General features: G+C 43.6%; 2 protein-coding genes across 6 annotated transcripts in view; one reads left to right on the top strand and one right to left on the bottom strand.

Moving 5' to 3' along the window:
* The first annotated feature begins 614 nt into the window (after positions 1–614).
* On the top strand, positions 615–20,956 carry esrp2 (epithelial splicing regulatory protein 2). Of its 5 annotated transcripts, none has more exons than XR_013844062.1 (16): positions 615–868; positions 1,451–1,579; positions 8,750–8,863; positions 9,330–9,444; positions 9,717–9,812; positions 10,148–10,202; positions 10,703–10,813; positions 11,480–11,612; positions 12,816–12,858; positions 13,941–14,242; positions 15,339–15,569; positions 15,673–15,875; positions 17,043–17,247; positions 17,909–18,095; positions 19,302–19,410; positions 20,800–20,956. XR_013844062.1 is itself a non-coding variant. In XM_079997121.1 (16 exons), the coding sequence occupies exons 1-15, from the start codon at positions 737–739 to the stop codon at positions 19,386–19,388; spliced, it is 2,136 nt and encodes a 711-aa protein (XP_079853247.1). In that variant the 5' UTR covers positions 615–736; the 3' UTR covers positions 19,389–19,410; positions 20,800–20,956. The 5 variants fall into 5 exon arrangements, 3 of the variants coding, with proteins under 3 accessions (XP_079853247.1, XP_079853245.1, XP_079853246.1); XR_013844063.1 differs by lacking the exon at positions 20,800–20,956 and adding an exon at positions 20,338–20,362; XM_079997121.1 differs by having other exon boundaries at positions 10,706–10,813; positions 15,673–15,871.
* Positions 20,957–26,550: 5,594 nt separating this feature from the next.
* Positions 26,551–27,208, bottom strand: part of nfatc3a (nuclear factor of activated T cells 3a) — a gene marked incomplete at its 3' end in the record, with an annotated part of 77,381 nt that continues 76,723 nt past the window's right edge. The window contains exon 10 of the mRNA XM_079997625.1: positions 26,551–26,627. Within this exon, the coding sequence (XP_079853751.1) occupies positions 26,551–26,627 (77 nt within the window). The remainder of the gene's footprint in view (positions 26,628–27,208) is intronic.

The following is a 27,208-nucleotide window of genomic DNA, read 5'->3' as shown; positions in this document are numbered from 1 at the left end:
TTTTCCCCTTTCGTAAAATAAAAACACCTGTACACACGCATATTTAACAAAAAAAAAACCCATCCAATCACAGGAAAAGAAAACAAACAAAATAAAAAACAAAAAAAACCCCAAATAAAATAAAATAAAGTAACAAAAATAAGTTGATCTCCGGTGGTTTTGCTGCGGCTGAATCACAACGGCCCGGTTTATAACTTCCTGCCTCGAGAGCCGCCAGCCAACCAGCGTGCGGCTTACACAGGCGTGGTCCCGCCCTCACCTTTGCAACTCGACCAATCGGCGCGTCCCCTGGGACCGCAGCCGGAGCCACGCACAGGTAGCCCAGCGAGAGAGAGAGAGAGAGAGAGAGAGAGAAAAAAAAAAAAAAAAAAAAGCCTCCAGGGCTTGGCCATGGAGTGCGTGTAAAAAGAAACACGGGTTTCCAGCCTCCTCTACCAGTTAAACCAGTATCTCTGGATAGAACACTCTCAGGTGTTGGAACAGGTAGAGTCTCTCTCCGAAATAATCTCCCCCCTGTGTTTCTCACTCTCTCTCTCTCTCCGTGTATCCTCCATTTGAGTTTCCAGATCTCTTGTTCGCTTCTCTTATCACTCGGAACAAAAGGTGAACCCTCGTGTTGTTGTGTTTTTTTTTTTTTTTTGTTTGTTTGTTTTTTTTCTCTCCATTTTTTCTCTTTTATTCTCTCTTTTTTTATTGATCTTTGCTTTAATTGTAGTTTTTACCCTTGTGGTCCCTGATGGCTTCGCACAGTGATACTCTGGTGGTGTTCTTTGGGGCAACAGCTGGTGCAAATGGGGGTAAACTGGGTTCGGATGAGAGGGAAATAATTCTGTTGGTGTGGCAAATTGTGGATCTACGTGAGAAAAAGGTACGAACCTTCCTCCCCTCCCTCCCCCCCCCCTTCCCCAGGCTTCTGATGTGTCTCTACCTGTTTTAGTGGAATAGTGCGTTTTGACAGCGGACGTGTAACCCAAACGAGGCGTGCGTTCCCAAAACTATATGCTATGAACTATTCAAACAAACAAACAAACAAACAAACACTCATTTCTACGTCGATGCTAGCACGGAAGCTAGTTTTTTTTTTTTTGTTAATTAGCACGCCTGGTTCAGGTGTGCACGCACACACGCGCCTCCGCGTGAAAAGGTGTAACTTATTCATTGCGTTTTGTCATTCGCCTATTTAATTTGGTAATGCGTGGAAACGCACGCCTTTTTGGTTACCAGCTCCGTGTAAACCACAACAACAACACGCTTCTGACAATTAAGTGCTTTTGCAATTACATTGTCAATTGTTTGACTTGGAAAGTTTTTCGTTTCCCCCAAATGGTGGTCGGTAGTAGTAATGGCGGTAATAATAGCAGTGGTAATAAACAACGTCTGGATGTATGTAATGCTGTGCTCTCCTCTCCGCGACGCGCCCTGTGCCATGAAACACTGGTCCCTTCCCCAGGTCGCCGAGCTCCACAGATGTCTTGTCAAGCCCGACACGTTGGATTTGACAGAGCAGTGTCAGGAGGACACGGGTCTGAGTGTGGACGAGCTCCTCGAGGCAGATCCTCTGGATAAAGCCCTGCAACAGGTGAGAGCCCTCGATGGCTTCTCAAAATCCATGCCCGCACCTCATTCTCTCAATGCTTCAAACCAATTTGTCCGGGCGAATGGAGAGGGCTTTTATCTTATATCTGCCGTCTATGATATTATAATAATTTAAGTTTAGTTGACTGATCGTCCCTCAATTTGAACGAAGCTGACGCTTTAAAAAAAAAAAAATGGATTAGGATTGAGGAAGGGCAAAGCCTGGAGCTGCTACTGGGGATGGGGAGGGAACGGCAGTCGCAGGTCGAGTCTTGTCCCAGACTGATGCATGTTGCAGACATCTGGAAGGCGGAATGTTTACCCAGGAACGCACTCCCGTTTGGCAGAAGGACGGACGGACGGACGGACGGACGGACAGACAAACGGCCGGGCAGAAAGAAAGATATGGAAGTGGACCAGAGATGGTTAAGATTTGGAGATGTCGGGGTGGTTTCTCCAGCTCATTTGATGGGGGCCGGGAGGTATAAATGTCGCTGTGGTTCCTCCGTTTGCTCGCATGTGTTGTTGTGACAGGAGCACTTGAGCTATGTTACCAAACATGTTTTTCCGCACCGAGCCAGCGCGTGCTCTGCACACCCTTCCCTGTTCCTTCCAGTGTTTCTAAAAATAAATAATATATATCCTGTTATCACATGTAAATAGTATTCCTTTTCAGGCTTGACAAGTGTGCTGTACAGGTTTTAATGCCATACATGCACGAGCAGGCTTGTTGGAGAACCAGCCACCAAAATGTCTTTAACGCCTATTTCCACATTGATAATGGACACGGATGTTCCTTTTTTATAATTATGTATCAGACCCTCCCAGCCCAAGAATGTTGGACGAGTGTACGAGCGCCTTGTGTCGATTACGCACATTTTAGTATTTTCAGAGCTTATTGTGCGTGATCACCGGGTGTCGTGACATTTCACTGCATATATGTATGACCGTATGTATGTGACAAATAACCTGTTGAATGTTGTGCAACTGGAGTGACAATTTGGATCTTGAATGCGTTTTGGTTGCGGTTTTCATGGGAACCTTTTTTGAATATTGAAGTCATTCCTCTCCCGCTGGGCAGGCAGGACGTCCCAATTCCAATGTAGAGAGTTTGTGTGCTGGCCCTTCAAATATTAACCCAAGTAATCAATTCTTACGTTTCATGCCTTTGTCTGGCCACTTTCCCTCGCTGTTGGTCAAGCTAAGTTGGCTATTTTATCCTTGATGATTTATAACTAAAAAGTTAAGACTATGACAGTCTTTACTCGGTGTATAGCACCGCAGCTGGGAAACGTTGGATTGGGTTTTATAGATTTAATCATCTGGGACTTTTGACACAGCCAATGGCCACTGAAACTACAGCAACAAACAAACATGTCGTTTTCAGATATGGCCCCTCACCCCACCTCATTTAACTTGAGGGAGAACAATGAGTCAGAAGGAAATGGCAAAGCTACAAAGAAAGTTAGTGATGCACAGGTGTTGACTCATAGCCAGAGCACCAAGGACTTATTTTAGTTTTTTTTTTCTCTGGTATAAGATGTATTTATGAATGTAAAACTAGAGAACTTACAGTAATGCAAGATTTGCACGCTATATGTTTACACTACTGTACATGTAATTGTATTTCACGAAATGTAAAGAAAAGTATTAATTCACATCAAAGTTGCTGTAGAAATTGAGTAGATTGGAGTAGATGGCCGGGTTGGGTGTATATGTTGTGTGCGCCATTACCAATGCCACGGCTGACACTGATAATGGCATTATGGGATGGAATACACAGCTGCAGTGGAGTGGGTGTGTAGTATTTGGAATGGTTTCACTCTGTTTCAGTTATGGTTATTCCGCTGCTCTAATTTGGCCCGAGGCAACGAAAGCGACAGCGTGTTGGAGCCTGCTGAGCGATGCACCTGATCCAGAGCCTCACCCTTCTCACACACACTGGGCAGGATCCTAGTTGTACGCAGGGATTGGTATGAGGTTGCATTGGTATTGTTGTTCGCCAATGATAGTCATTTTTATTAAAAACAAAGGTCTGACATTGCTGCGGCAGCCAACGGAAAAAGGGAGAGGCTCCCTGAAATGTTTGATACTTTCATAACGCAGTTGTTTGCGCAGAACTAGAACTTCTATGCGTCACTCTGTGCAGCATGTTGCTCTAGTCATAAAAAAATAAAATTACACCATTTCCCAAACTCTGAGTGAACTCCAGAGTTACCAATGCCTTGCTTTAGAATATCCCGCCCATGTCACTCAGGTCCAGATTAGCGTTACTGTATTTGCTTTGATACTTTGCCTGGGGGTCCTCATTTATTGTCATTAAAAGAGCCGTATCGTAATCATATTTTATTTGTCAGAAACTTGAGGTTGATCTTTGTGGACAGTAACTTAGAAGTGATGAGATAAATGATTGAAGACAATGTTGTAGCAGTGTGGCATTGAAACAAAATGGCAAGTCAGCTTTGATCCGGACGTGATATGTGTGTGTGTGTGTATATATATATATATATATATATATATATATATAAATAATGTGGTTTGACATATGGCAGAGGAGAAAGGGACGAGCTGTGTCGACATGTTTTTTATAAACCATTTGCCTTTCTCTCACAAAGCCGGTTATAGTAAATTGCCCATAGCTACACACAGAGCCCCACCTTGTTCAAACACTGCTGCTCTCTTTATCGTCACTTTGTCACCCTGCGTGGATTATGGCGTTATCTGTCACATGCATAGGAATATATCCAAAAGTACATGTTATATAATCATTTTCCTGATTATAATTATAATAAATATTTGTGTTATAAACATAGAATCCTTCTACGTGTTAATTTGTATGATCTTTTGGAAAGGGAAACCCTTTGGGACATGGAGTGTGGGAGTTTAGAAGTCATGATGGTGCCAAGATTGTGTGAGCGAGACATCATGCATGTAGAGCGTGTGGTTCTGCCAGCACATTTCAAAGGGTATACGAAATTCAGACTCGGTGGAGTCAAGCGTTCCTCCTGCTTCAGCTCCTGTTTATTTTTTCTTTTTTGCCATGTCCACCCACCCATCCATGCATTTTCAAATCTTCTTGTCCTGGTCAGGGTCGTGGCCTGTAGTCTTTGCTGGGCATTTTTTAGAACACCAATCTTCTCATTGAAATATTGAAGACACTTTTCAATAACTTTCTACAGGTGTTCTTTGGGTAGATTTAATCATGTTTTCATAGATGCAACGGAACCTCAAACGTATTTAGCTGCATTCTCTCTCTAGTGGTGGCGAAAGTATATTACCGCTTGTCTTTTAAAGTTATTAATAAGCCAAACATCCCTCCTGTCTGTCAAATACTCAACTATTTAGAGTGTGGGCGGGCTGAAATGTGTTTAAAATTATCTCTGAGCCATCAGGAGGAGACCTAGGATCTTGGGAGGAGCTTGCATGCAGCCCAGCTTTTGTCAACACGCTTTGCATAGGGGCCGAATATCAACAAACCATTTGGCTGTGGAGGGTGGTCACTTGTTGGGATGGTAGCATCTTGAAGGAGCTCTGGATATCGCATTACGATTTCATGCTGTTCACATCTGGAATCTTTAAGTTGAATCGGGCGCAGAAAAGGTGAAATGAAACAAAGTAAACGTAAAACTAATTAAGAGTGAAAAATGATCAGTCCCATCAGATTATGTTTATGGCTGTTAAACAATTTTGTTTTAGAACCTTTTTTTAATTTTTTTTATTCCAACATGTCAAATATGAGATTTAGATTTTGTGTGACTCCAGTATTACTATATGGTGTATGCATTTTGCCGGTTTATTCCCTACTTCCTAATGAAGTTTGGAAGATCCTCTCCCACAATCAGTTTGCAGAATCATTTTCATTGGCTGAGTACAATTTACATATGCAAAAAAAAAAGACTTTGGGTCGGTACATTGCCGTTTATAGAAGTAAAAACGAAACCAATGTATTAAATTGCACAGAGAGAAGACGGCTCTGTAATTAAAAGAGAACATGGCGGTCAGGTGACCCTCAGACTCGCATCATACGGGCAAAGTAGAAGAAGCTACAGCCTAATAACAGGTTTTGTACTGATGCTTTACAGAACCTGTTATTTAGCTGAATAGTGCCAGCTATCCCTTGTTCACCACCTTGTCCACTGCCAATGTCTAATATTTTTTATTTATTTATTCAATTTGAAAGAAAAAAAACAAACAAACTGATCTGCAGCGGCGGAAATGCTTAATGGCCTGAAAAAATGGAGAATTAAAAACACAACATGGAATTGAAAAACAATGAAGTTAAAATAAAAATGTAATTTTCAAATACATACAAATGGCAAAGAAATACAAAAAAAATCAAAAGGTTTATTGATTGTCTTGTCTGTAATAAAATAAAGCCCACAGCAGTTAGCCAAAGTTCATTTGTTTCACCCCCCAAAAAGCCGGGGGCTCCCTTTTTTTAATTCTGTGTTGATTTTTCTCTCCAGTCCCACCCAAATAACTGTCCTCTCAAGCAATTAGCTGATTAGACGGCAGCTGCTTTAGGACTGCTGAATGGCCCAGCTTTTCTCCGCTGTCTGTCAGGGAGCTTGTCCCAACACGCAGCCTTAATGCTCTCCCACCGTCTGAAGGATCTGTCACCTACAGCCAGCGGCTATTTGAAATAACCCTCCTCCAATCAATCACTGAGACCTTTAGTATCTTTTCAATCAAATGGGGAAAACACCCACCCTTTAGAGCGGTGTTTCCCAATCTTTAAAAATAAATAAATAAAATATTCAACTACACCACACTTCATTTTTAATTATTTTTTACAATGACTATTCCCGCAACACTACGACGCTATCCTGTTAACCACCAAAACTGAGACACACCCATAGTAATGACATTATTATTTATTATTGGATCCCTTATTGTAAATTCTCAGAATTTTTCGGGCAAAAACTAATTGGAACAGAACAGCAACAGAAGTTATGAATACGTCTCGTTTGAACCGGGACGTCACAAACATCTCGTAGTTCAACATCGATCCACATACAGAGCAGAAATGAGTGAGAAGCCGACCAAACTTGACCCAGATCACGGACGTGGGCGCAATCATAGAACGCCAAAGTATCTACAACAGGGATAACACTATCTGAAGCACAACAGTGACAGAGGTTACATACACAGTTGAGGTGTCGTTTGAAGCGGTATGTCACAAACCTCTCGTGGTCTAAGTTTCATCCAAATGAATCCACATACGGAGCGGAAATTTGTGAAAAACCGACCAAATTTTACCCACCGTAGCTGGACGGTGGTGCGTCACCGACAGGCCAACATTCGAAAACAAATGGAATGAGATGAGATTTGCAGTAAGACGCTTTATGATGTCATCATACTATGTACTATATGAGCAGGTTCTGATTCAGCATGTACATTGGCACCGTGTGCGTTGTAGACTCTGTCGCTCTGTAGTGGTTACGTTACAAACTAGTCGTATGTGTATTTATGTACCTTCTTACCTGGTAGATGTCTGTGGATCTGTTTGATTATATTTTATCTCTTTGGACCCCATTACTTTGCCGGATTCATGAAAAAATGCGAAAAACACAAGTCCACAAAAATTGTGACCCCCCCCCCGTGGAGTCCACTTGACTGTGCATGTAAGTGATGTGTTCAAGATCCAGCAAGGCGTCAAAAACACAGAAGCCTCGATATGGTAATTACTCACAGAAATACCACAAGGTTTTTTGTTTTTCATGGAAACGTAAGTTATTGAAAATTTGGCAAAAATGGCAATTTGAGCTGGAACTCGCACTCCTCCCAACCCGAGCCTGGTGCGGCCCCCACCCCCACTAAAGGAGAGCGATTAAAGAAAGAATCCGCGGTAGGAGAGAGTCCCTCGCTCCGCCCCAAACGTCCCTGCACATAATCACAGTGCGCCGATTCAGGAACCTCGGAAACCTGTAATACGTACCTGACATGACTAAACTGGACCCCGTGTATTGCTGCCTGCAGCTATTATTATGATTGTTATTTTGGGCTACTAATAGTTAGTGATAGACTCTCAAACAATATGTTCTTCGTCAAACATATCTTGTAAATTAAAATTGAACTACTCTTTACTGAGTGACTCGTAAATGACCGAATCTCAGTCAACATTCCATCACTGCAAGTAGTCTTTTCTTTTTCACAGCACACCTGAAGCGCTCTCATGGGAACAACAATTTGGCGCAGAACGGAGGTTGTTAAGGCACCGCTTTGTAGTGCTGTGTAAATATCTCACAATTATGTCAACAAAACATCCTTTTCGGTAAAAACTTTAGAACCCTCTAACAGGTTTTGTAAAGCACTTAACTTCCATCAACCTGAAACGTGCCTCATGCCTTTTAAAGGTGCGTGCGATGACGCTGGAAGTCAAGGTGATTTGTGTTGACAGAGTCGCACCACAAACTGGTTTACACAGCAGTGCTAATGGGACCCGCGTCAATAACCCAGTTTGGAGTGAACACAAGTACTAACGGGCGCGCGCTGTTTTGGCCGGCAATATTCTCGTGAAGAAGAGACACTGGTTCTGGCTCAGTGAAAGCATTGATCCAGCTGATTATCACTGTGATTAGCCGTGCCCCACCCTGTTCTGCTGCCTTCCCTCTCGAGACAAACACCAAACCTGTTGGACAAGCTCCTTCTTTCTTCTTATGGGAAAAGCTGACGCTGAGACAAACACAACAGGAACCTCATCTGTTTTAAACAGTGATACTGCAATTTCCCTTCAGGGATGAATAAAGTATCACAGCAGCCAGCAAAAAAAACAATTAGAAAAACAGAAATGGCAATGTGCATATTAGATGGAAATTTATCAGTACACAATTATTACATTATTTTTTTTTTACAATGAACTAAATGATAGACCAGCAAAATAACCCACATAATAAATAATGAACAATAAAAAAGTGGCACAAAATAGGTTAAATGGCATTGGGGACAATGCCGTTTAAATCACAGATAATACTCATAATTCATTGCAGGCCAATACTCACAGATTACATTACATCATGTCATGTGGATGCTTTTTGTCCAAAGCGACTTACATTGAATACATTGCCTGTAATACCAAACCAATATATATCAGTTTTTTTTTTTTTTTTGTTTGTTTTTTTCTAATCCTTCCTTTCATGTATCTCTTTCTCCCTATCTCTGGTTCTTTGAGCAGTTCCAGCAGTCTGTGTTGTCGGAGGTGAAAGCCCTCGGCAGGAACTCCTTCACGCTATGTGTTGACAGCCCTCTGGTCGTCCGACAGGCCCTGCACCCAGAAGCCTCCAAAAAGGTAGAGATTTTTCTGCAGAAATATATATATATTTTTTTTACCATCAAACGGTTGTTTTAATTGTGGTATTTCTAATTCCACTTTGTACCTGGGGGACTTTCTGGGTCAAGTGGGCTGTGTTTCTTCCCAGTGTGGCAACGTTACCAGACAAAATCTGAGCATTAAGGTGTCATAATCTGCACAGAAATGTCTGTCTTCCTCACATTAACCAGACATGGCATCCTCCGCTTATTTCTCAAAATGGAATAAAACCGTCTTGGCGCAAGTGAAATAGTGTAAGAAGGAAAATAAATGAAAACCACAGAGACTTTGAATATCAGCTCAGCTTGGTTCCTGATGCAACATCCACATCCTTGGGTCTCCATGTAGCTTTCCCTCAGTTAGTTCTCATCAACCTTTAGATTCTGTTGAGATATTGGTGTGTCTGCTGCGGCATTACTATTTATTTCTTGTTTTTCTTTTTTAGAACGTTGTCCTCCCCGAATGTTTCTTCTCATTTGTGGACGTGAAGAAGGAGTTTCACAAATGCTGCCCCAACGCTGGCCCCGTAACGGACCTGACTCTGACCTCCATGTTGGAATGTATCCTTCCATGTCGCCATACAAGTCCTTTTTCTCTCTATAATTTTAAAGGGTGTTTAGAATTGCATTTGAGCAGTTCCCTCTTTTTTTCCCCCCTGTGTGTTTAAAAGACTTCAAAGTCCGAAAGAAGAGATTCGTGCTTGATCTAAAATGCAAGGCCACCACAGATTGTACCAAAGTGTTTAAACGGTGGAAGTTAGTTTGGATAGTTTATTGTACGGTCACGCATGTTTTGTTTGAAACGGCAACTTTCTTTAAACGTATGCATGCAGATGTTGGTCTTCCTCCTTCGTCCGAGCAGGAGTTTGGGGTCCAAGAGGTGAGGAGCATGGTGGAGCTCACCCTGCACATACTGGCTGAGCCTTACAGTGAGTACCTATGTTCTAGCAGCAAATGAGTAACTGTCACGAGTGTAGATATGGATTAGACATTAAGCATCTGCTACTTGACTTGACTAACTTGATGACTTTTTGGCTGTAAGTATTTGTTGATATTTTCCATGGGTTTATCTCCTTATAAACGCCCCAGCCCATTGTTCTCGCGGTGTGACAATGGGGTGTGTAGAGCGCTCCAAAAGCGAGCCGCCTAACCTGTTCAGCACAGGAGGGAAAACATCAACTTTATAGATTTAAGGATGAAACGGTGTGTCCTGCGTTTGACGGTTTTATATTTTCCTTTGTTTGTTTTATGTATTTGTCCACAGATCACAGGTTCTCCTGCTTCGAGGCGGTGAAGTACAAGTTTGAATCCGGCACATGGTACGAGATGTCTTTATTTTTATTTTTTTTTAACTTGAACAGACATTTTATTTTGCTCTAGTGCTGTCTGCTCTGCTGTCATATGTTCTTATCCGGCGCTCTACTTGCTCCTTCTCCACCGGTTAATGTCTCAGTGCCCGGGCCTCAAGCTTTTAGCATTGATTACAGCAACGAGGAAGCCGCAAGTGTGTAATTAAAGCTGTCCAACTTTGCCATCAAGTGCTTAGTGGGCTATCCAATAGCCGCTCTCCAAATCCTCAGTCTGAGGCAACCAATAGCCCATTTCATTCATAAGCTTAGCTTTTTAATCACTGTACTGTGTTAAGCACTTACTGTGAGCGTCCTCTGTTTCCACCCAACCTGGCCAGTTTGTCTAGTTTGTTGTACAATGCTGGTCCATTATTGGCACAAAAATATATCAAAATCTTAAATGCCCTCTAAACTTGTAGATTCTCGCTCTCTCTCTCGTTCTCTCTCCCCCCTCTTCTCTTCCCCCCCAGCAGTAAGACAGAACCAGTGGACAGCGAGACGGTGATTAGGGCACGGGGCCTTCCATGGCAGTCCTCAGACCAGGACATCGCCCGCTTCTTCAAAGGCCTCAACATAGCCAAGTATGCATTAAAAAAAAAAAAAAGACATCTATCTTTATCTCTCTCACATCATCGACAATTGTATTTATTAGCGTTTCAAAGGTCATGATAGAAAAAAAAAAAAAACTATACTACGTCTTTTATTTTGTTTTCATTCAAAAAATGTTGGCGGGAGGGATTGAAGGGGTTACAATAGAATGCTTGAGTAGAGGTTTTGGGAGTCTTTTAAAAGGACCAGCTTGTCAGAATGTGCTGTTTTGTCTGTACAAAATTAAATAAAAAGACTTGATTAGACTCCAGTTCAAATTGTTGTGGGAAAAGAATGCATAGGTACACATAAGGGGAACCTGAATGAGGCAGAAATGTTTGGCCCCTCGTCTCTTGCAGATTATTATAGTCCATTACTTATTGGGGTTGGCAAAATAGCACAGGTGATGAGTTTAATAAGCAAGAACAATATATTCCTGATTTAGCTCAGGAAAAAGAACAAAAAAAAAAAAAGGAAAGAAGAACTTAAGTGAAATGGTTGAACACTGGAAGAAAAAAATGCTATCGCCAGGCTGGTATATCTCCCTAAACTAGTTCCATGAGTGTACTTTAGTGAAATGGAAAGGTAAACTCTGTGTGTGTGTGTGTGTGTGTGTGTGTGTGTGTGTGTGTGTGTGTGTGTGTGTGTGTGTGTGTTAGGGGCGGTGTAGCCCTGTGTTTGAACGCACAAGGCCGGAGAAACGGCGAGGCCCTGGTTCGCTTCATCAACACCGAGCACAGAGACCTGGCCCTGGAGCGCCACAAGCACCACATGGGCAGCCGCTACATCGAGGTGAGATCCTGTTCAATAAAGTCAATATCAATTGTCTGTCTTACAAACAAGGACAACGTATTATTATTATTTTTTTTAATGAGGAATTCACTGAGTGTATTTGAAGTGTCACTAGTCCAATTTAATAGATGTGTGTTTAAAAGGGATCTATTATGCTCCTTTTCAACAGTAGGTCTCTGAGGTCCTCAAAACATGTTTTTGAATTTTTTTGGCTGAAAAGAACATTAATACTGATTATGCATTATGGCCATTCTAACATGCCTCTATTCCCCTCCGGTTCTCGACGCTCCGTTTCAGTCGGTGGCACCTCCTTCCTGAGGCCCCTCGTTCTGTGAGGCGATGGGGTTTGAGCACACGTTCTGGGTTCTGTGAGCCAATGGGGTTAGAGCTTGAGTTCCGGGTTCTGTTGTATAAAGTCCATAAACTTTCACTTATTTCACCGTATCGGTCCAACAAAATCTGTTTATGAATATACTCGAGGAGAGAAATAAGCAATCCAGTTGCTGAATCTTAACTCAATTAGATCAACAAGGCCTAATTTAAAAGTTAGTTCCGGCTTTACACGATCGGCATGCAATGATCCGCACAGTTTGTCAAAGTTACCGACAATACAAAATTATTTTATAAATACCTACATTTTCCTCGTCTGCACGTCTTCCTCGTTTTGTCACGGACAGTTGGTATTAATTCATCTTTCCTTTAAAAGATTTGTGCTGGTCCGTGCAGCCAACAACAGAGCACTTCCCATGCTTATCTCTTGGCCACTAGCGGTGCTTAGCGCTTACCGTTAGCGGTGGCACTCAAGCCGTGGGTGGAGTTACTCAGATGGGGGGGGCGGTTCTAATTCTAAGGAGGCCCAACGTGACGTAGGCCTGGGAGACAAATCTGAACGGCTTGGCGGATCACGGGTTTTCTGACCGAGGCAGAAAAACTGAAAAAAACAAAAGTAACTGACTTGTCATATTTCAGTTTGTGTATTAGTACAGAAGGCCCGTCAGAGACCCACATGTATGTGCACAAGCACTGAAAAAGTGAGTTTTTAATAATACGTCCCCTTTAAGCCTTCTCTGGGGCCGGTTGCTCTGATATTGTGGATTAGACCTTCATTGGTTCTCCATTAGAATGGATTAAGGCTAAATAGAAATACAGCATCTCCTCTTGCACCCAGACCGGCTAAAAGCAGCTTCCCTCTCATCCTGTCAGGTCTACAAGGCGACGGGAGAGGAATTCCTCAAGATCGCTGGAGGTCAGATTTCAAATGGTCCTCCCCCCCCCCCCCCCCCCCCCCCTTCTTCTATCAATTCCTTTCGTGAGTTCTGTTATTGGCTATGAGCCTCCTACAAGAGAAAAATGTTACCTTTATCTGAGTCAAACTTGACCCCCCCCCCCTCCCTCCCCCCACTCTGTAAAATCCCAGTTTTAAGAGAAAAAGGATTCCTTTGGCATCCCTTCCCTCCTTACGGGTTCTCTGGCCCGTCCTCTCGTCTCCGTTGCAGCGTATCCTCAGGGACAGAAAGGCGCTTTGTGAGCAACCCCCTCCACAATCCCTTCCTCACCCTCCTGTCTCCTGTCCAGCCCTCAGAGGGCATTTGGAGGGAAACTCAACTCCCTGGTTAACAGCAACTCACCTGTTCGCTCCAGCCCCAAACTCCCCTCCCCTTGGGAGGGGAGCATTTGGCCGATGAAAGGCCCAGCTCAGATCCTGCACAAAGAGGGTGTGAAGGGACAAAGGCTGGGCCCGGGGCCTCTGGACCGTGGTGCATCAGCCCAGCGTTAATGCAGGACATGAGAGGCTGTAGGAGATAAGAGACGGGAAAAGGGGAGGGGGGAAAAAAAAAAAAAAAAATGTTCTTGGGGGGGACGACGACGATGACAGTCAGTTGCATCAGAAAGTAACTATGGACTTTACCCAACACAGAGATGAGTTCAGTTGACCAGTATTTCACAGTAATGTTTCACAATGAAACATTAAAATGATCCTTCTGTTTAAAAGTGTTGTATCAGCAGAGACATTCAGCATGTTTTGTTATAAGTTGTAGTTAGTAGAAGTGCTAAATGATAATGACTTGGGCTTTTAGTCTCAGGACATCTGCATCTTAAGGCTGTATTAACACACAAATCTAGCCAATCCGTAGCTCCATCAAACATATTTTGTTAGTTTTATGAATGCGTACATTTACCTTCCGAGGCAATAGGATATCTGCGTCCTTGGTGACAGTGATTTGATCAGTGATGAGCTCTGTTTGGGAGGCTCGGGGGGGGGTTTGTTCTGGTCGGACCTGCAAATGAAACAGAATGTAGTTGACTCTCTGTGTGCTCTGACGTCAGGCACGTCCAATGAGGTGGCCCAGTTCCTGTCCAAGGAGAACCAGGTGATCATCCGCATGCGGGGGCTGCCCTTCATCGCCACGCCCCAGGACGTGCTTGCCTTCCTGGGGCCCGAGAGCCCCGTCACGGACGGGGCGGAGGGCCTGCTGTTCGTCAAGTACCCCGACGGGCGGCCCACCGGCGACGCCTTTGTGATCTTCTCCTGCGAGGAGTATGCCCAGAACGCCTTGAAGAAGCACAAACAGATCCTGGGGAAGCGCTACATCGAGCTGTTCAGGAGCACCGCCGCTGAGGTGCAGCAGGTAGACGCACGTGGACCCGATCTGATAATCCTGGTCTTCTAGTGCGGTGTTTCCAATCCTTTAGTCTTCCACTACACTTTTTTTTTTAATTAAAAAAAAAAACCCAAAAAAACAATTATTTAAATGAAATAATCCCACAGCACCATGCCGCCGGAATAAAGGATTCTAGTGAGAATTCCGTCCGGGTCTCGTAGCCGACCCGAACCTTCTCGCTCTTGTTCGTCGTTCGCAGGAAGTCCTCCCTCGCTCACAGTGCGTTACACCAACTGAACCAAGGGTCGGAAAATGGAACGACCCTTTTGACTGAATGAGCCGTCAATAACCGAATCTCAGAGTCAGACCTTTCATCGCAATGAATAGTCCTCACTTTCAGAGTGAATCTTGTTCTGATGGAGCTGCTCTTCGGTGTGGAACTGACGAGTTAGTACGGCCTTGCAATTTTGATCTTGCAACACAAGCTCATTTCCATTCTTAATTTTGTTTGTTTTGAGTGGAATTTTAAACATTTTCACCGCACACCGGTGTGCCATAGGGCCAAAAATCACGTTCGAATATTCCTTCAGAAAAAGACGCCCGTGTTCTCATGGGCCGGTGGCAAATGGTCTGCGGCCTGTTGGTTGAGAACCTCCGCACTAGAGGACATTCCAACTCCATCGGTGACGGTCGGCCGGCTTGGGAACTGGGTACCTCGACTTAAGCTCGCAGATGGAACCTTTAAATCCTGGCCCTGTGAGCTGTTAGTCGGCCGCATAACTTTGCAGATAGAACGGGTGAATTTATCTGTAATCGCCGTTTGGCGGGCAGCTGTGCACGGAGCGCCATGCGGACAAATTTCATTCACTTGCGCGCACGACATATTTTGGACTGCGTATTTTTTTGAATGTTAATTTTCAGATTCTAACTTATTATTTTTTTTTTTAATAATTATTTTTTACAATTCGAATACTGAACCATTGTTTGACAGCCCTAGTGTGCCACAGCATAGTTGTTGAAAAAACACTTACTTCTAGCGAAATAAATCATTCTGTTGTGTAGACTGTATCAGCCCTGTGCTATTTAATTCATCCCCTCTCCTTCATGTTGTCCTGTTTGGAAGGTTCTGAACCGCTACATCTCCACCCCTCTGATCTCCACCTTGCCCACACCACCCATCGTATCCATGCCAGTCCTCGCCACGCCCCCCTTCCTTTCCACGGCCAACACCAGGGACTGTATCCGCCTGCGGGGCCTGCCCTACACCGCCGCCATCGAAGACATCCTGGAGTTCATGGGCGAACACACCATTGACATCAAGCCGCACGGAGTCCACATGGTCCTCAACCAGCAGGTCTGTCTGGGGACGTCATGGCGGTTAAAGTGGAAGCTTCATCATCGCACATTAAGACTCAACACAAACCCTTTGACCCCTCTCTCTCTCTCTCTCTCCCCAGGGGAGGCCCTCTGGCGACGCCTTCATCCAGATGAAGTCAGCCGACAAGGCCTTCATGGTGGCCCAGAAGTGCCATAAGAAGACCATGAAGGACCGCTACGTCGAGGTGTTCCAGTGCTCCACGGAGGAGATGAGCATCGTCTTGATGGGAGGGACCCTCAACCGCAGCGGCCTCTCCCCGCCCCCCTGCAAGCTGCCATGTAAGTAAGCAGTGTATCTAATATGGTGGCTCCTCTGAGCTTTTTCAATAGTGTATTTAACTAATATTTATGACCTGTCATGGCCTTCCGTCGGTCTGTGGATTTCTCCATTCATGGTGGTTGTGGATATTTCATGTTGTGAATGAAAAGGCTTGACCTAATTTTAATGTCTTTACGAATGCAGAGTTTTTTTTGTTTTTTTGGTTTTTGTTTTTTTTCAGCTGCTACACCCACACAGCACTGTGCTGAATTCCTAACCTCTGTACTTTGCACTGCTGAAGCTCCTATCTCTCACTTGTGTTGGAGATTAGATTCAGACTTATCAGCCGCAAGGCAGCGTGTTCTAATGCTCTGAGGTCTCTATTGGTCCTTTCGTACGTGCCCCATTTTGCTGTAGATTCCAGTGGATGGTTCAAGGGTTTTTCCAGCCCTTTATCAAACAAAATGTCACATGCCTAGATGGTCTAGAAGTGGGATTTAAAACCTCGGGCTCGGCAAGGTCACTCTCTTGGAAGAGAGGAGGGGGGCCCACAGCCCCGCACCGCTAACGGCTGCTTACATGTAAATACTTTGATACGTCCATGTGCATGTACGGGCGTTGGTTTATGTCTCAATAAGGATGAAGTATAGGACTTTCTAAATTACGTGGTTAGACCATGGTTATCAACTTCATCGAACTGCTTTAAAATGAGGTTTGCCAACCGTTCTGCCTCTATACAATCTACGTCATTGTGGGGAAAAATAAACTATTCAGCCTTTCATCAAGAGGGCACATTTGAACAGCTTTGTTTTGTCTTAATCAAGTAAAAGTACACAAGGGTTAAACCTTGGGTAGCATAGCTGTGGTTGTGTTTTTTGAGGAATGTATTTCATAAAATTTATTTCTGCATAAGCTCAAGTTCACATCCTCACTTTTTTTTTTTCTCTCCTCGAGTCCAAGTTAATTTGCTTCCCACAATAAGTTACGGATTTAAATAATGCTCAGATCGCAGTAAATAGGTATTTTTTTTGGTCACAAGTGAAGATGTTGCGTCTGACCTACGTGATTGATTTGACTGAGGAAAGATCAAATCGAAATTACAAGATTTGTGCGGAAAACGTAATTGGGTAGGAAAATACTATGATGCTTTTGTCTTATAAAGTGGCTTCATCTCTCACGCCCACCCTCCAGGCCTCTCGCCGCCCACAGCCTACGCCCCCTTCCCCTCCCCGGCGGCCATGCTTTCAGAGGCCACCCTGTACCAGCCCCCGCTGCTGGCGGCTCCCAGGGCCCCGCAGCACAGCACGCACTCCCCAACTCCCACCCTGGCCTACTACCCCCCACAGCCCCACCTCTACATGAACATGAACATGAACTACACCGCCTACTACCCCAGGTCAGTGCGCGGTAAAATGATGGATGCATGGAGGGATAGATGGATGGGTGGATACTTTATTCATCCCCAGAGAAAATTACAGTGTTGCGGCAGCTCACGTTGAGTATAATGCGGAATAATAATGAGGTAATAGAATAGTGACTTTTAAATATTAAATAAATACATAATGATACAAATAAACAATAACAGGAAAAATAATCTTGAAATGAACAAGAAAAAATTGACAATAAACCTAAAAAATAACAAACAATAGAATAAGCTTAAAAATTAACAATGAAAAAACAACAATTTGCCGATATACTACAATACATACTACATACTTTACATTTATTGTACTACAGTAGAATAAACATAAAGATGAACAGTAAATGGTACAATAAACCTAAAAATGAAGAAACAAGAAAAATAATATACGACAGTCCTTAAATGTAACAATAGCCAGAAATAAGAAATGTTGTGAAAAGAAACATTTTGCCGTTCACCAAAACATGAAAATAAAGACAAATAGACAAAAATATTTGGCAATAACCTCAAAATCAACTAAATACGGGCAAAAAAAATTGATTTTTGAAAGAAATTTGTCTTTCACAATAAAAGCTCTGTAGCCTTCCAGCACACCACCCTCCTCCTCCTTCATCCCCCTCTCTCCCTTTCCTTCCAGCCCTCCGGTCTCCCCCTCCGCCGTCAGCTACTTTGCGGCTCCGCCAGGCGCCATGGCGGTTCAGCCCCACCACGCCACCGCCGCCGCCTCGCCCATGATTTCCCAACATGCCGCGCTGGTCCGCATGCAGGGCCTGCCCTACAACGCCGGGGTCAAGGACATCCTGGGATTCTTCCAGGGATACCAGGTCAGTTCTTGGCATCACGCACAGGATGAAGAAACGCTTTAATCACCATTTTCAGGGAAATTCTTCACGGACCATTTCTATTTTCCAACCATGTGTGTTTTTTTTTTTTTGGTTTTTTTTGTGAAATGTTCACACAAACATGTTCGCTTAAATGTTTTTATTTTATGTATTTTATTTTTTAATATTTGTTTATTTTATTAAAATATGATTTCATAATTTTTATGCCAATTCTTATAATTCATCGTTAGACTTGCATTTGCACGACTTTGTCTTTTCAGAAGCAGAAAGGTGTCTTAAAGAACTAATAATAATACTTCCTCTTCCTCAGTTAAACTTTGTGCTTCAGATGCCGGAAAATGATAATGATCGTAACATTGTGGTTTGTTGTATTTTGTATTTCTGGTTTGATGGCTTGGTGAGGTACCACACCTTGACGTTTAGCTGTTGGGGGGGACAGCAAGCGTCTTTTTAAAAAGGATTTATCTTTCTATTTGTTAATTATTGATTGATCTTTTTGATTATTATAATTTTTTTTAACCTCATATTTCAATCATTGGGAGTCAACCTGAGTTTTGTCATATTTTACATCTCATGGTCTGGAGTTTCTTTATTACATTTTTTTCTGAGTTATATATATATATTTTTTTTTTTCTTTTTTTCGACCATTTATAAAATTACCCAATATTTAAAAAACAATACCCTCGAGTCACTGTGATCACTAACCCACACATGGGTAGTGCTTTTTACTACCACAATGCACCAAGAGATCTGAGTAAATGAACATGTCAACATGGCTTTCTTTTATTCTCTCTCTCTCTCTCTCTCTCTCTCTCTTCTCTCTCTCTCTCTCTCTCTCTCTCTCTCTCTCTCTCTCTCTCTCTCTCTCTCTCTCTCTCTCTCTCTCTCTCTCTCTCTCTCTCTCTCTCTCTCTCTCTCTCTCTCTCTCTCTCTCTCTCTCTCTCTCCCCCTTCCCCCCCCCCCCCCTTTGAAACTAGTGTTGCCATTATTTTGGCCGACAAACCTATTCACACATCAAATGAAGGAGGTAGTTGAGACACACACACAGGGTGTGTTTGTGTCTCATCTACCTCCGTATACCCGTTTACGTTGTTGTTATTTGTGACTTTTTTTAATTTTATTTTCCCCCAAAATCTGGAGTCTCCGGTCTGACTGTGGCTGTGTATTGTTGTTGTGGTGTGTGTGTAGTACGCCCCTGAGGACTACAGTGGCGTGGTTCAGATGAGTGAACAAGCGCGGAGTCTGATTCAGCCCAAAGAATGGCTCTGTCTGTAGGGACCCCCCCCCCCTCCCCAAGGTAAGAGGAGCCCCATGATCCAGGTTTTTGATCAAATCATATTAAATTGGGGATCAATGGAAAAAAAAAATAATAATAAATTGGACTCACAATAACACCCGTTGAAAGCAGGATTTGAGGAGTCATTGTAGCGTATAGATATTGGTGCTTTACAATGATGGAGATGGATGTTGTCAATTTGGCTGTGGTATAAGATCGTTAAAGTTTTTATAGTTTATAGTTTTACACCACATTGATACTGGAAAAAAAATAACTTCTCGTCAAATGATCCACTTTTGAAGCATTTAAAAATGGAAAGCGAATGTGTTCCCATTTTAACAAAATCCACGTTGGAGAACTGTTGATTTAAACAAAATGAACAATCGCTATATATGAAATTGTATTTCTATTTTATTATGGAATTTTATCATATAATATATATTATAAATGATCGATACATTTTACACTTTTTTTGATGTAGCTTTATTTTTACATTACATTTTTTTTAATTGATTTAAAGTTTCTTACTTTTGTATTTATCAGCACCAAGCCTGTTCTTACATGTCATTAATTTTCATTTTGTATATATTTTTTTACATTGTCAAACAACATGTAAACCATTCATTTATTTATTTTATTGAGTTATTTTTGCGTATACTAGCATAACGAGAACGCTGCCTTAGGGACCCGTCTTTCTAAAGCTCACTAACCCAGAGCAGGTCTGTCTGCCCTCTTTGACTCCTCGCCTCTAACCCCTTTGAACTGCATGGAGAACTGCTCTGTGGAGACGGCCTTCGTTTCTAAATCATTTCCCTGAAGGATGTGGTGACGCTTGGTATGAAATTGTCTTCTGGACGCTGCCGACGCCCCCGGTGTTGCTGCTGCAAACACTGACCACTAACCTGCTCCATTCCCTTTCAATGAAACATGCTCTCTCTCTGTCTTCAGGGTGTTGACTTGACCCCAGACGTGGAAGCATGTCCACGGATGTTTGTTTGTCTGCGGACTTTGTGTTTACTTTTTGTCTTTTTCTTGTTTTTCTTTCTTTTTTATTTTATTATTATTTTTATTTTTTTCCTCCAACCCCTCCCAAGCAGCTTGCTCTCTGCCCCAGTCCCAGCATGCACTGTGTTTTCCCTTTTCTCTTTACTGGTTTTGCTTCCAACTGGACTGGGTTGCTCAGTTTCCTCCACCTGCACTGCTGCTCTTCTACTTCCCTGTAGTGGTTGGAGGGTGGAATTACAGCGGATATAAAAGTGTGTGTGTGTGTGTGTGTGTGTGTGTGTGTGTGTGTGTGTGTGTGTGTGTGTGTGTGTGTGTGTGTGTGTGTGTGTGTGTGTGTGTGTGTGTGTGTGTGTGTGTGTGTGTGTGTGTGTGTGTGTGTGTGTGTGTGTTCTCTCTCTCCCTCAGATCCAACCAGACTGCGTTATCATCTTGTACAACCTCACTGGCCAGTGCAGCGGCGAGGCCCTGGTCTCCTTCCCCAGCGAGGAGCTCGCTCGGCAGGCTGTGGCCGAGCGCTCCAACCACCTGCTGTGCGGCCGCCCCGTCCACCTGGCGTTCTGCACCTGACCGCACCCACCCCCCAGAACCCTCCACCACCATGAAAGCACTGACAGCCCAGACCCCACACATTGACAAACTGGCCGGGACCGGCTCCATGCTTTGCTTTGCTTCACCGAGGCCTTTTCTGATTCGACATCTGACCATGGGCTACTTCCTTACGACCGCTTGCAATCGTCCCGAGCCTCAGCTCAACCGGAGCCGGGAGGGTTTTGTTTAAAAAAGCGCGATGTGCACGTGCGCAATCATCTCCGGTATCCTCCTCGAGGTCTTGGCTCCTGCATTGAAGTGTCCTTTGAGGAGCTGCTTGTTGAGGACTGACTGTTATGGCTTTGCACACGCGACACCAAGACCCGCCTCTCTTTGACGACGTGTTCAAAGCTCCAAAAATGTCTCCTTTCCACCTTCGTTCCAAATCACCGTCTCTACCAACCAGAATATTCTTTGTCTTCTCTCTCTCGCTCTCCCCGGTGCAGCTGGATGTATGCGCCTGTAATTTACCGAGTAGAGATGGAAGTGCCTTTGGCTGCCGGGCTGCGCTGTGTATACGATAGCTAAAATAAAGCCATATCGACTGCCTTAAAAGTATACTACTGAAGCGGCTTGCAGGGGGAATCCCAAGTTCCACTCTCAAGGTTTGAGCCTCTTGGACTCGTGCCACACTTATATGCCTTTTTTTGGTGTGTTTTTCATTATTATTTTGCTCTCTGTATAAAGCATCGATGTCCGGCCCAGTGCCGTCCTGATTAGGCTGATGTCCAAGAAACTGTAGAAGTAGCTTCAATCAATCGGACCATGTGTCTCTCCAATGGACTCAACATGACAAATTGATTCTATAGTTACTGTTTATTATTATTATTATTATTCACATTATCGAGACGTGGAAGAGCCGTGACGTGTCCGGCGACCTGTGGGCGGGGTCGGCCCTTCCTCTTTACTATTTATACGTGATCAGATTGTAGCGGTCTGCGGCGAGCTGCACGCGTCCCGGCTGCAGACTCCACTTTGGTTTCTCTTCCTTTCTTTGCCCGAAATTAAAAGAAATAAAAAAATCCCGGAGTGCAATACAGGCCCCAACGGTGCAGTTTCACCTCTTGCGGCGGGGGTAATGATGTTTTTGTTTGTTTCTTTGACAAGTTTGAGACTTGTACGGTATGAGTTTAAAACTGAATAGGATTTATTGAAAATAAAGTTGTTGATATCTATATATATTCTTGTGTGGTTTGTCTTTTGTAAAATTGGGGGTATGTGTCGTGGAATGACAAAATTAGCTTTATTTATAACGTTTCCTGAACAACTTTGTGTTCATAGACTTAGCACAGTGTTTCAGGCTTTGTCCACCGTGGAGGAATGCAATGAGTTCAGTGCCCAGCTCAACGGCAGCCTGACCTCAGGAGTCGGGGGAACGATTAAGAAACCTCTGAACTTTAAATCTTGTGAGGAGTGGATTCATTGTAACTGAAGACATTTCAATTACAAAGTAATGTCTGTATTGATGTGATCAATACATACTGAATATTTCCAAATGAAGAGGCTCAATGGGCGCTTATTGAACTCCTTGTTTTGTTGTCAAATTATAATTTTAGTGCAGGGAATTTTGACCAACGTCGTTCATTTTGAGCCAGCAAGGCAAAGAATGCTCACTTCGGCCAAGTGAGCGTCCAAAAGCTCACCCGGCATCGAACGCTGAACTCCCCAGCGGCTCATCTCTTTGAGCCAATGAGTCTTACCGAGCTTGGTCATCTCCTCTAATCATCGGCATCGTCTCAAGAAACCACCGTGATGGCAGCGTCAGGACCAGTAGTGCCAGCAGGTCTCCTAGACGCTCAACCCTGGTCTCCGGGCGCTTTCAAAGGCCTTTCAAAAGCTGGCTCGGCATCCAACCCTCAAGTCCCCCTACAGCGACTTTATCTCTTTCGAGCCACCGAGTCTTGAGAAGTGAGGTTGTCTCCTCCGATCGTCCGATTTAAGGAGCTATGGTGGCGAATTGGATGGAAAAAAAATAATCAAGACTTGAACCTGTGACAGCAGCAATGAAGTGTCTGAACGCATCACACGGCGCTCCCCTCCGGCCCTCTTCCCCTTCCGCTGCTGAAAAAGCGCCCTCTCTCCCATTCTTGCCACTGCACCCGGAAATGCTCACTGCCCCGGAGGTCCCCGGAACCCCCGGCTGAGAACCGCGGTGGTGCCGTGCATTGGAATGGTCGACACGAGACAGCGGCTTCACATTTTACTTTTTATTGATACACTACTTAACAGCCTATGATGCAAGGGTTTTTCCTTTCGAATATTTCCAAAAAGCACTGCAGTCTTAAAAATTACAAAAAAAATTAAAATACAAAATGTACAAGAAATGACAATACAAGGCTTGGTAAACATAAGCTAAACCTGTATCTCCCTTTATCTTACAAAACACACACACACATATGTGTGTGTATATATATATATATATATATATATATATATACATATATATATATATACATATATATATATATATACACACACACATATTAAAAGATTTATATATTTATAGATTTATATATTTAAATGTCCCCAATCTCTTTTAGGAATGACATCCATTTTCAAAACAAAGTATCAAAAATAGAGTTGTACAGTCTGGGAACATGTCGGTCGATCTTTGGTTGAGACGGAGGAGCGGGGCAGCAAGTGCTGGCGATGCTGGTGCTGATTATTACACATTATTGTTGTCGTTTTGACTCCTGAACACTCCCAGGACTTTGACCACCAGCGTTTTAACCACAAACAGACGCCTTTCTCCACAACAAACTCAAATCCCCATTACACCCCCGAATTCCTAAGCAAAACAAAACAAAACAACCCAAAAACAACACCGAGTTCAGACTTATTGACTAGATTTCTGAAAAGGGGGTAAAAAGAGAATCCCAAAACGCTGGAGACACGCGGCAGGTTGGTGTTCAGAGGAGTTAAGGCGTTCTGAACACCCGCTCGGCTCCACCGGGAAGTAGAAGCGGTGGAGACGGAGTCGTGCGGTTGAATTAATTTGTCGCTCTTGCATAGCCTGGATGAACCTTCATGTGCTCGTCTGCGTGGGTCACGGGGGAGGGAGGAGGCCGGTCAGGATGCATATATATATATATTTTTTAAAACAGCACATTTTGGTAGCGATGCGCCCAGTCACACAGGGGTCGGAGAGAATCAGGCGACTACATCCTTACTACGTCCTTACTACATCGTTACTACTGTACATCCTTAGTCTATTTCTAGAGGCGTCGGCGTCCTCGATTTAAAGGCATGAGGCAAAGTTTTAGTGCATAGCAGAGTCACTTTTCATTCTCAATCTGGACTTTTGACTCTTATTGGATGTTGAGCGACCAAAATACATACGATAGAGATAAAAAAAAAAACAACAACTAACAAAACAAAACAAAACCCAAAAACAAAAAAAAAGACATCACGCATGCGAGTGTGTCTCCGTCACAGAGAAGCGTTAAGGCAGAGCGCTGGGGTTAAATTCCTCGTGGTCGTTAGGAAAGCTGCGTCGTGTAGCGTTTCAAAAAAAAAACAAACAACAAAAAACAACAATCTCTTTAAAAGCAGCTTAAAAAAAAAACAAATTAAAAAAAAAAAAACACTCCGCTGTATCAGTCTCTACACATTGTTTTTGTCGTCACTCTTATTGCTGCCATACGTCACCTCGCCCCTGCGTCACCGCACCGGGAAGGTGGGTCGCTCGGTTGTGGAATCTATAACTCGTCACAGATCTGGGGGGTGAATAACGCTTTGAATACAAAACATCTCGAGTACAAAATTTTTCGTCAATTTATTGGGGAAAGGGGGCGGACGGAGCTGCCGTTCAGTTGAAGCGTACTGGCTTTTACTGGCTGTGAGGAGGAGGAAGGCACAGCGGGGTCCCTGGGACGTTCTTTACACGTTATTCAATTGGACTTTTATAGATTCTTTGGGCGTTAAAAAAATAAAATTAAATAAAATAGAAATCAAAATAAAATCCGGTCGTGAGCTCAACCGTTAACAAAACGTTTTCAGTCCACGGCCGAAAAACATCCCAGACACTTTTTTTTTTTTTTTTTTTTTTTTTAGAATCCCAATTATTATTATTATTTTTTTCCCATCGTACAGTCCAAGCTCAAACTCAGCTGTGCAGCACAAAGAAAGAAAGAAAAAAAAAAAAAAGCTTTCACTACCATTCAAAGCTGTTCAATGTAAATAAGGCATTTGTTCACTTAAAAACAAAATAAGGAATTAAAAAAAAAAAAAAAAAAAAAAGAGAAGAGTGAGTCAAAGTTCAACTGGTTAACAGAACAGGCGGGGCGCGGCGGCTTTTAATGTACTGTACAGTTTATCTACACGCTTGGAAGGTCACTAGAAGTTGTGGAATGTTGCATAACGCCGATTCCCAGTCCCGCACCGGAGGAGGCCTGAGTGGGATTGGGATTAAAAAAAAAAAAAAAAAAAAAAAAAAACAAAAAAACACAACAAACCGCGTCGGAGAAAGTTTCGTCGTCAGGACTCGGGAGCCGGGAGGCTCGCGTGCATATTTCACGGTGAAACGAAAAAGTACGTGCGGTTCACCGGGAATTCTCATTTAATGTGTTTTGAATTTTGTTCAGTATGTTAAAAAAATATATAATATATAACTCTTAAGTGTTGGGAGCTTCTTGGGGGGGGGGGGGGGGGGATTCCACATTCTCCGCTGGAGCTGTGCAGGTCACGTGACGCTGGTTGACCGTGGGGTCACACCTCAACTGAAATTCTAATATTTCAAGTTGACGATGTTTTTTTTGTTTGTTTGTCCCCCCCCCCCTTCTTTAGCGGTAAACGGGTAAACAGATCGTTTGGGTAGAATTGGAAGATTGAATTGCATGTGAAACTGTTAACGAGGGGAATTCACTCGGGGGACTGAGTAATAGAATCCCAGGCGTGGCTCCCGAACCTCGGGAGACATTGAAAGTTCAGCGAGAGGAGAAGAACGCCTTTTCGTTCCAATTGGATCTTCTTTTTTTTGTTTGTTTGTTGCTTTTTGGATTTGCATACGCCGAAAGTTAAAAACTTTTCGGGGGAGTCGCAGTCGCAAAAAATGAAGAAAAAAAAATAAAACAAATAAGAAAGAATTTGGGGGGGCGGGGGGGGGGGGGGGATTTTTGCATAACCTCAATATCTGAGCACGGACCTGAGAAGTGGAGAGGAACCTTTGGAGAGAAGTGGAGAAGCGAAGGGAAAGGGACGTTCACAGAGTCCTCCACACGACAGTTTAATACTAAGTCAACCCTGCGGAGACGTCAACATGGCTGCGATCTCCTGCTCACTCCCCCCTGTTATCTGCAAATAAATAACAAGAGAAAGTGTGTGTGTGTGTGTGTGTGTGTGTCTGTATGATCTCATGATGTCAGGACCGGCGGGGTGCGGGGAGGCTCCGCGGCGTCCTTTCTCAGACGACGTCCCGGTGTTTCCACGCTCTGATGTCCAGCCTGAGGGACGGAGGGAGGGACGGAGGGAGGGACCAGGGCGGAGGCTTGGCTGGCTGCTGGGCGCCGGGCACCGGGCGCTGGGCGCGGCCCGGGCCCGAGGGGTCAGGGCGGTGCGGCGGCGGGGGAGCTACGACTGGCCGTGCGCCGCCGGAGGGCCGTGCGCGCCGGGAGACTGGGACATGTCTCTGCCGATGATCTCGTTCACTGTGAAATGAAGGGAAAATATATAAACGATTGACTTGTGTTCATATTTTAAGTACTCATTTATGATGTGGGATCCATAAGAAAACAGCGTAATCTGGGGAGGAGCATTTGAACATATGTGTATTTATTTCATATTTTATTGTGAGGAGTCGTAATGATGAGGAAGGTTGTGATCCTTCAAGGTCCAAATTCAAGACCCAAACCTGAAAATTATTATACTATACAAATTTTTATTCAAAGCATTTAGTGTATTTTCTTTTTATTTTTTTATTATTATTTATTTGATTGCCCACAATTAATGCAAAGCACTAAAGGTTATACTATTATTAGTATTATTATATAACCACCAGCAGGGGGCGCTCCCGCATCGTTGTTTAGGAGCTTCCCAACAAGCTCAACTTTTAACTCCGGTGGAAAAACTCGAAAAGGGGACAAACGCTGGCGAACCCCAAAGGTCACAAAAGCCGTAGATTTAACGTGAGATGCGATCACCGGTGACATCACGGATGACAGATACTCTTCCATCGACCGCGTGCGCTGCGGTCCTGAACTTTATCGACGTCCCGACGCTTAAGATTTTA

Source organism: Zeus faber (assembly GCF_960531495.2).
Source record: "Zeus faber genome assembly, chromosome: 3".
NCBI lineage: Eukaryota > Metazoa > Chordata > Actinopteri > Zeiformes > Zeidae > Zeus > Zeus faber.
The sequence above is the reverse complement of the archived record's forward strand: the minus strand, read 5'-3'. Positions and strand labels throughout refer to the sequence as shown.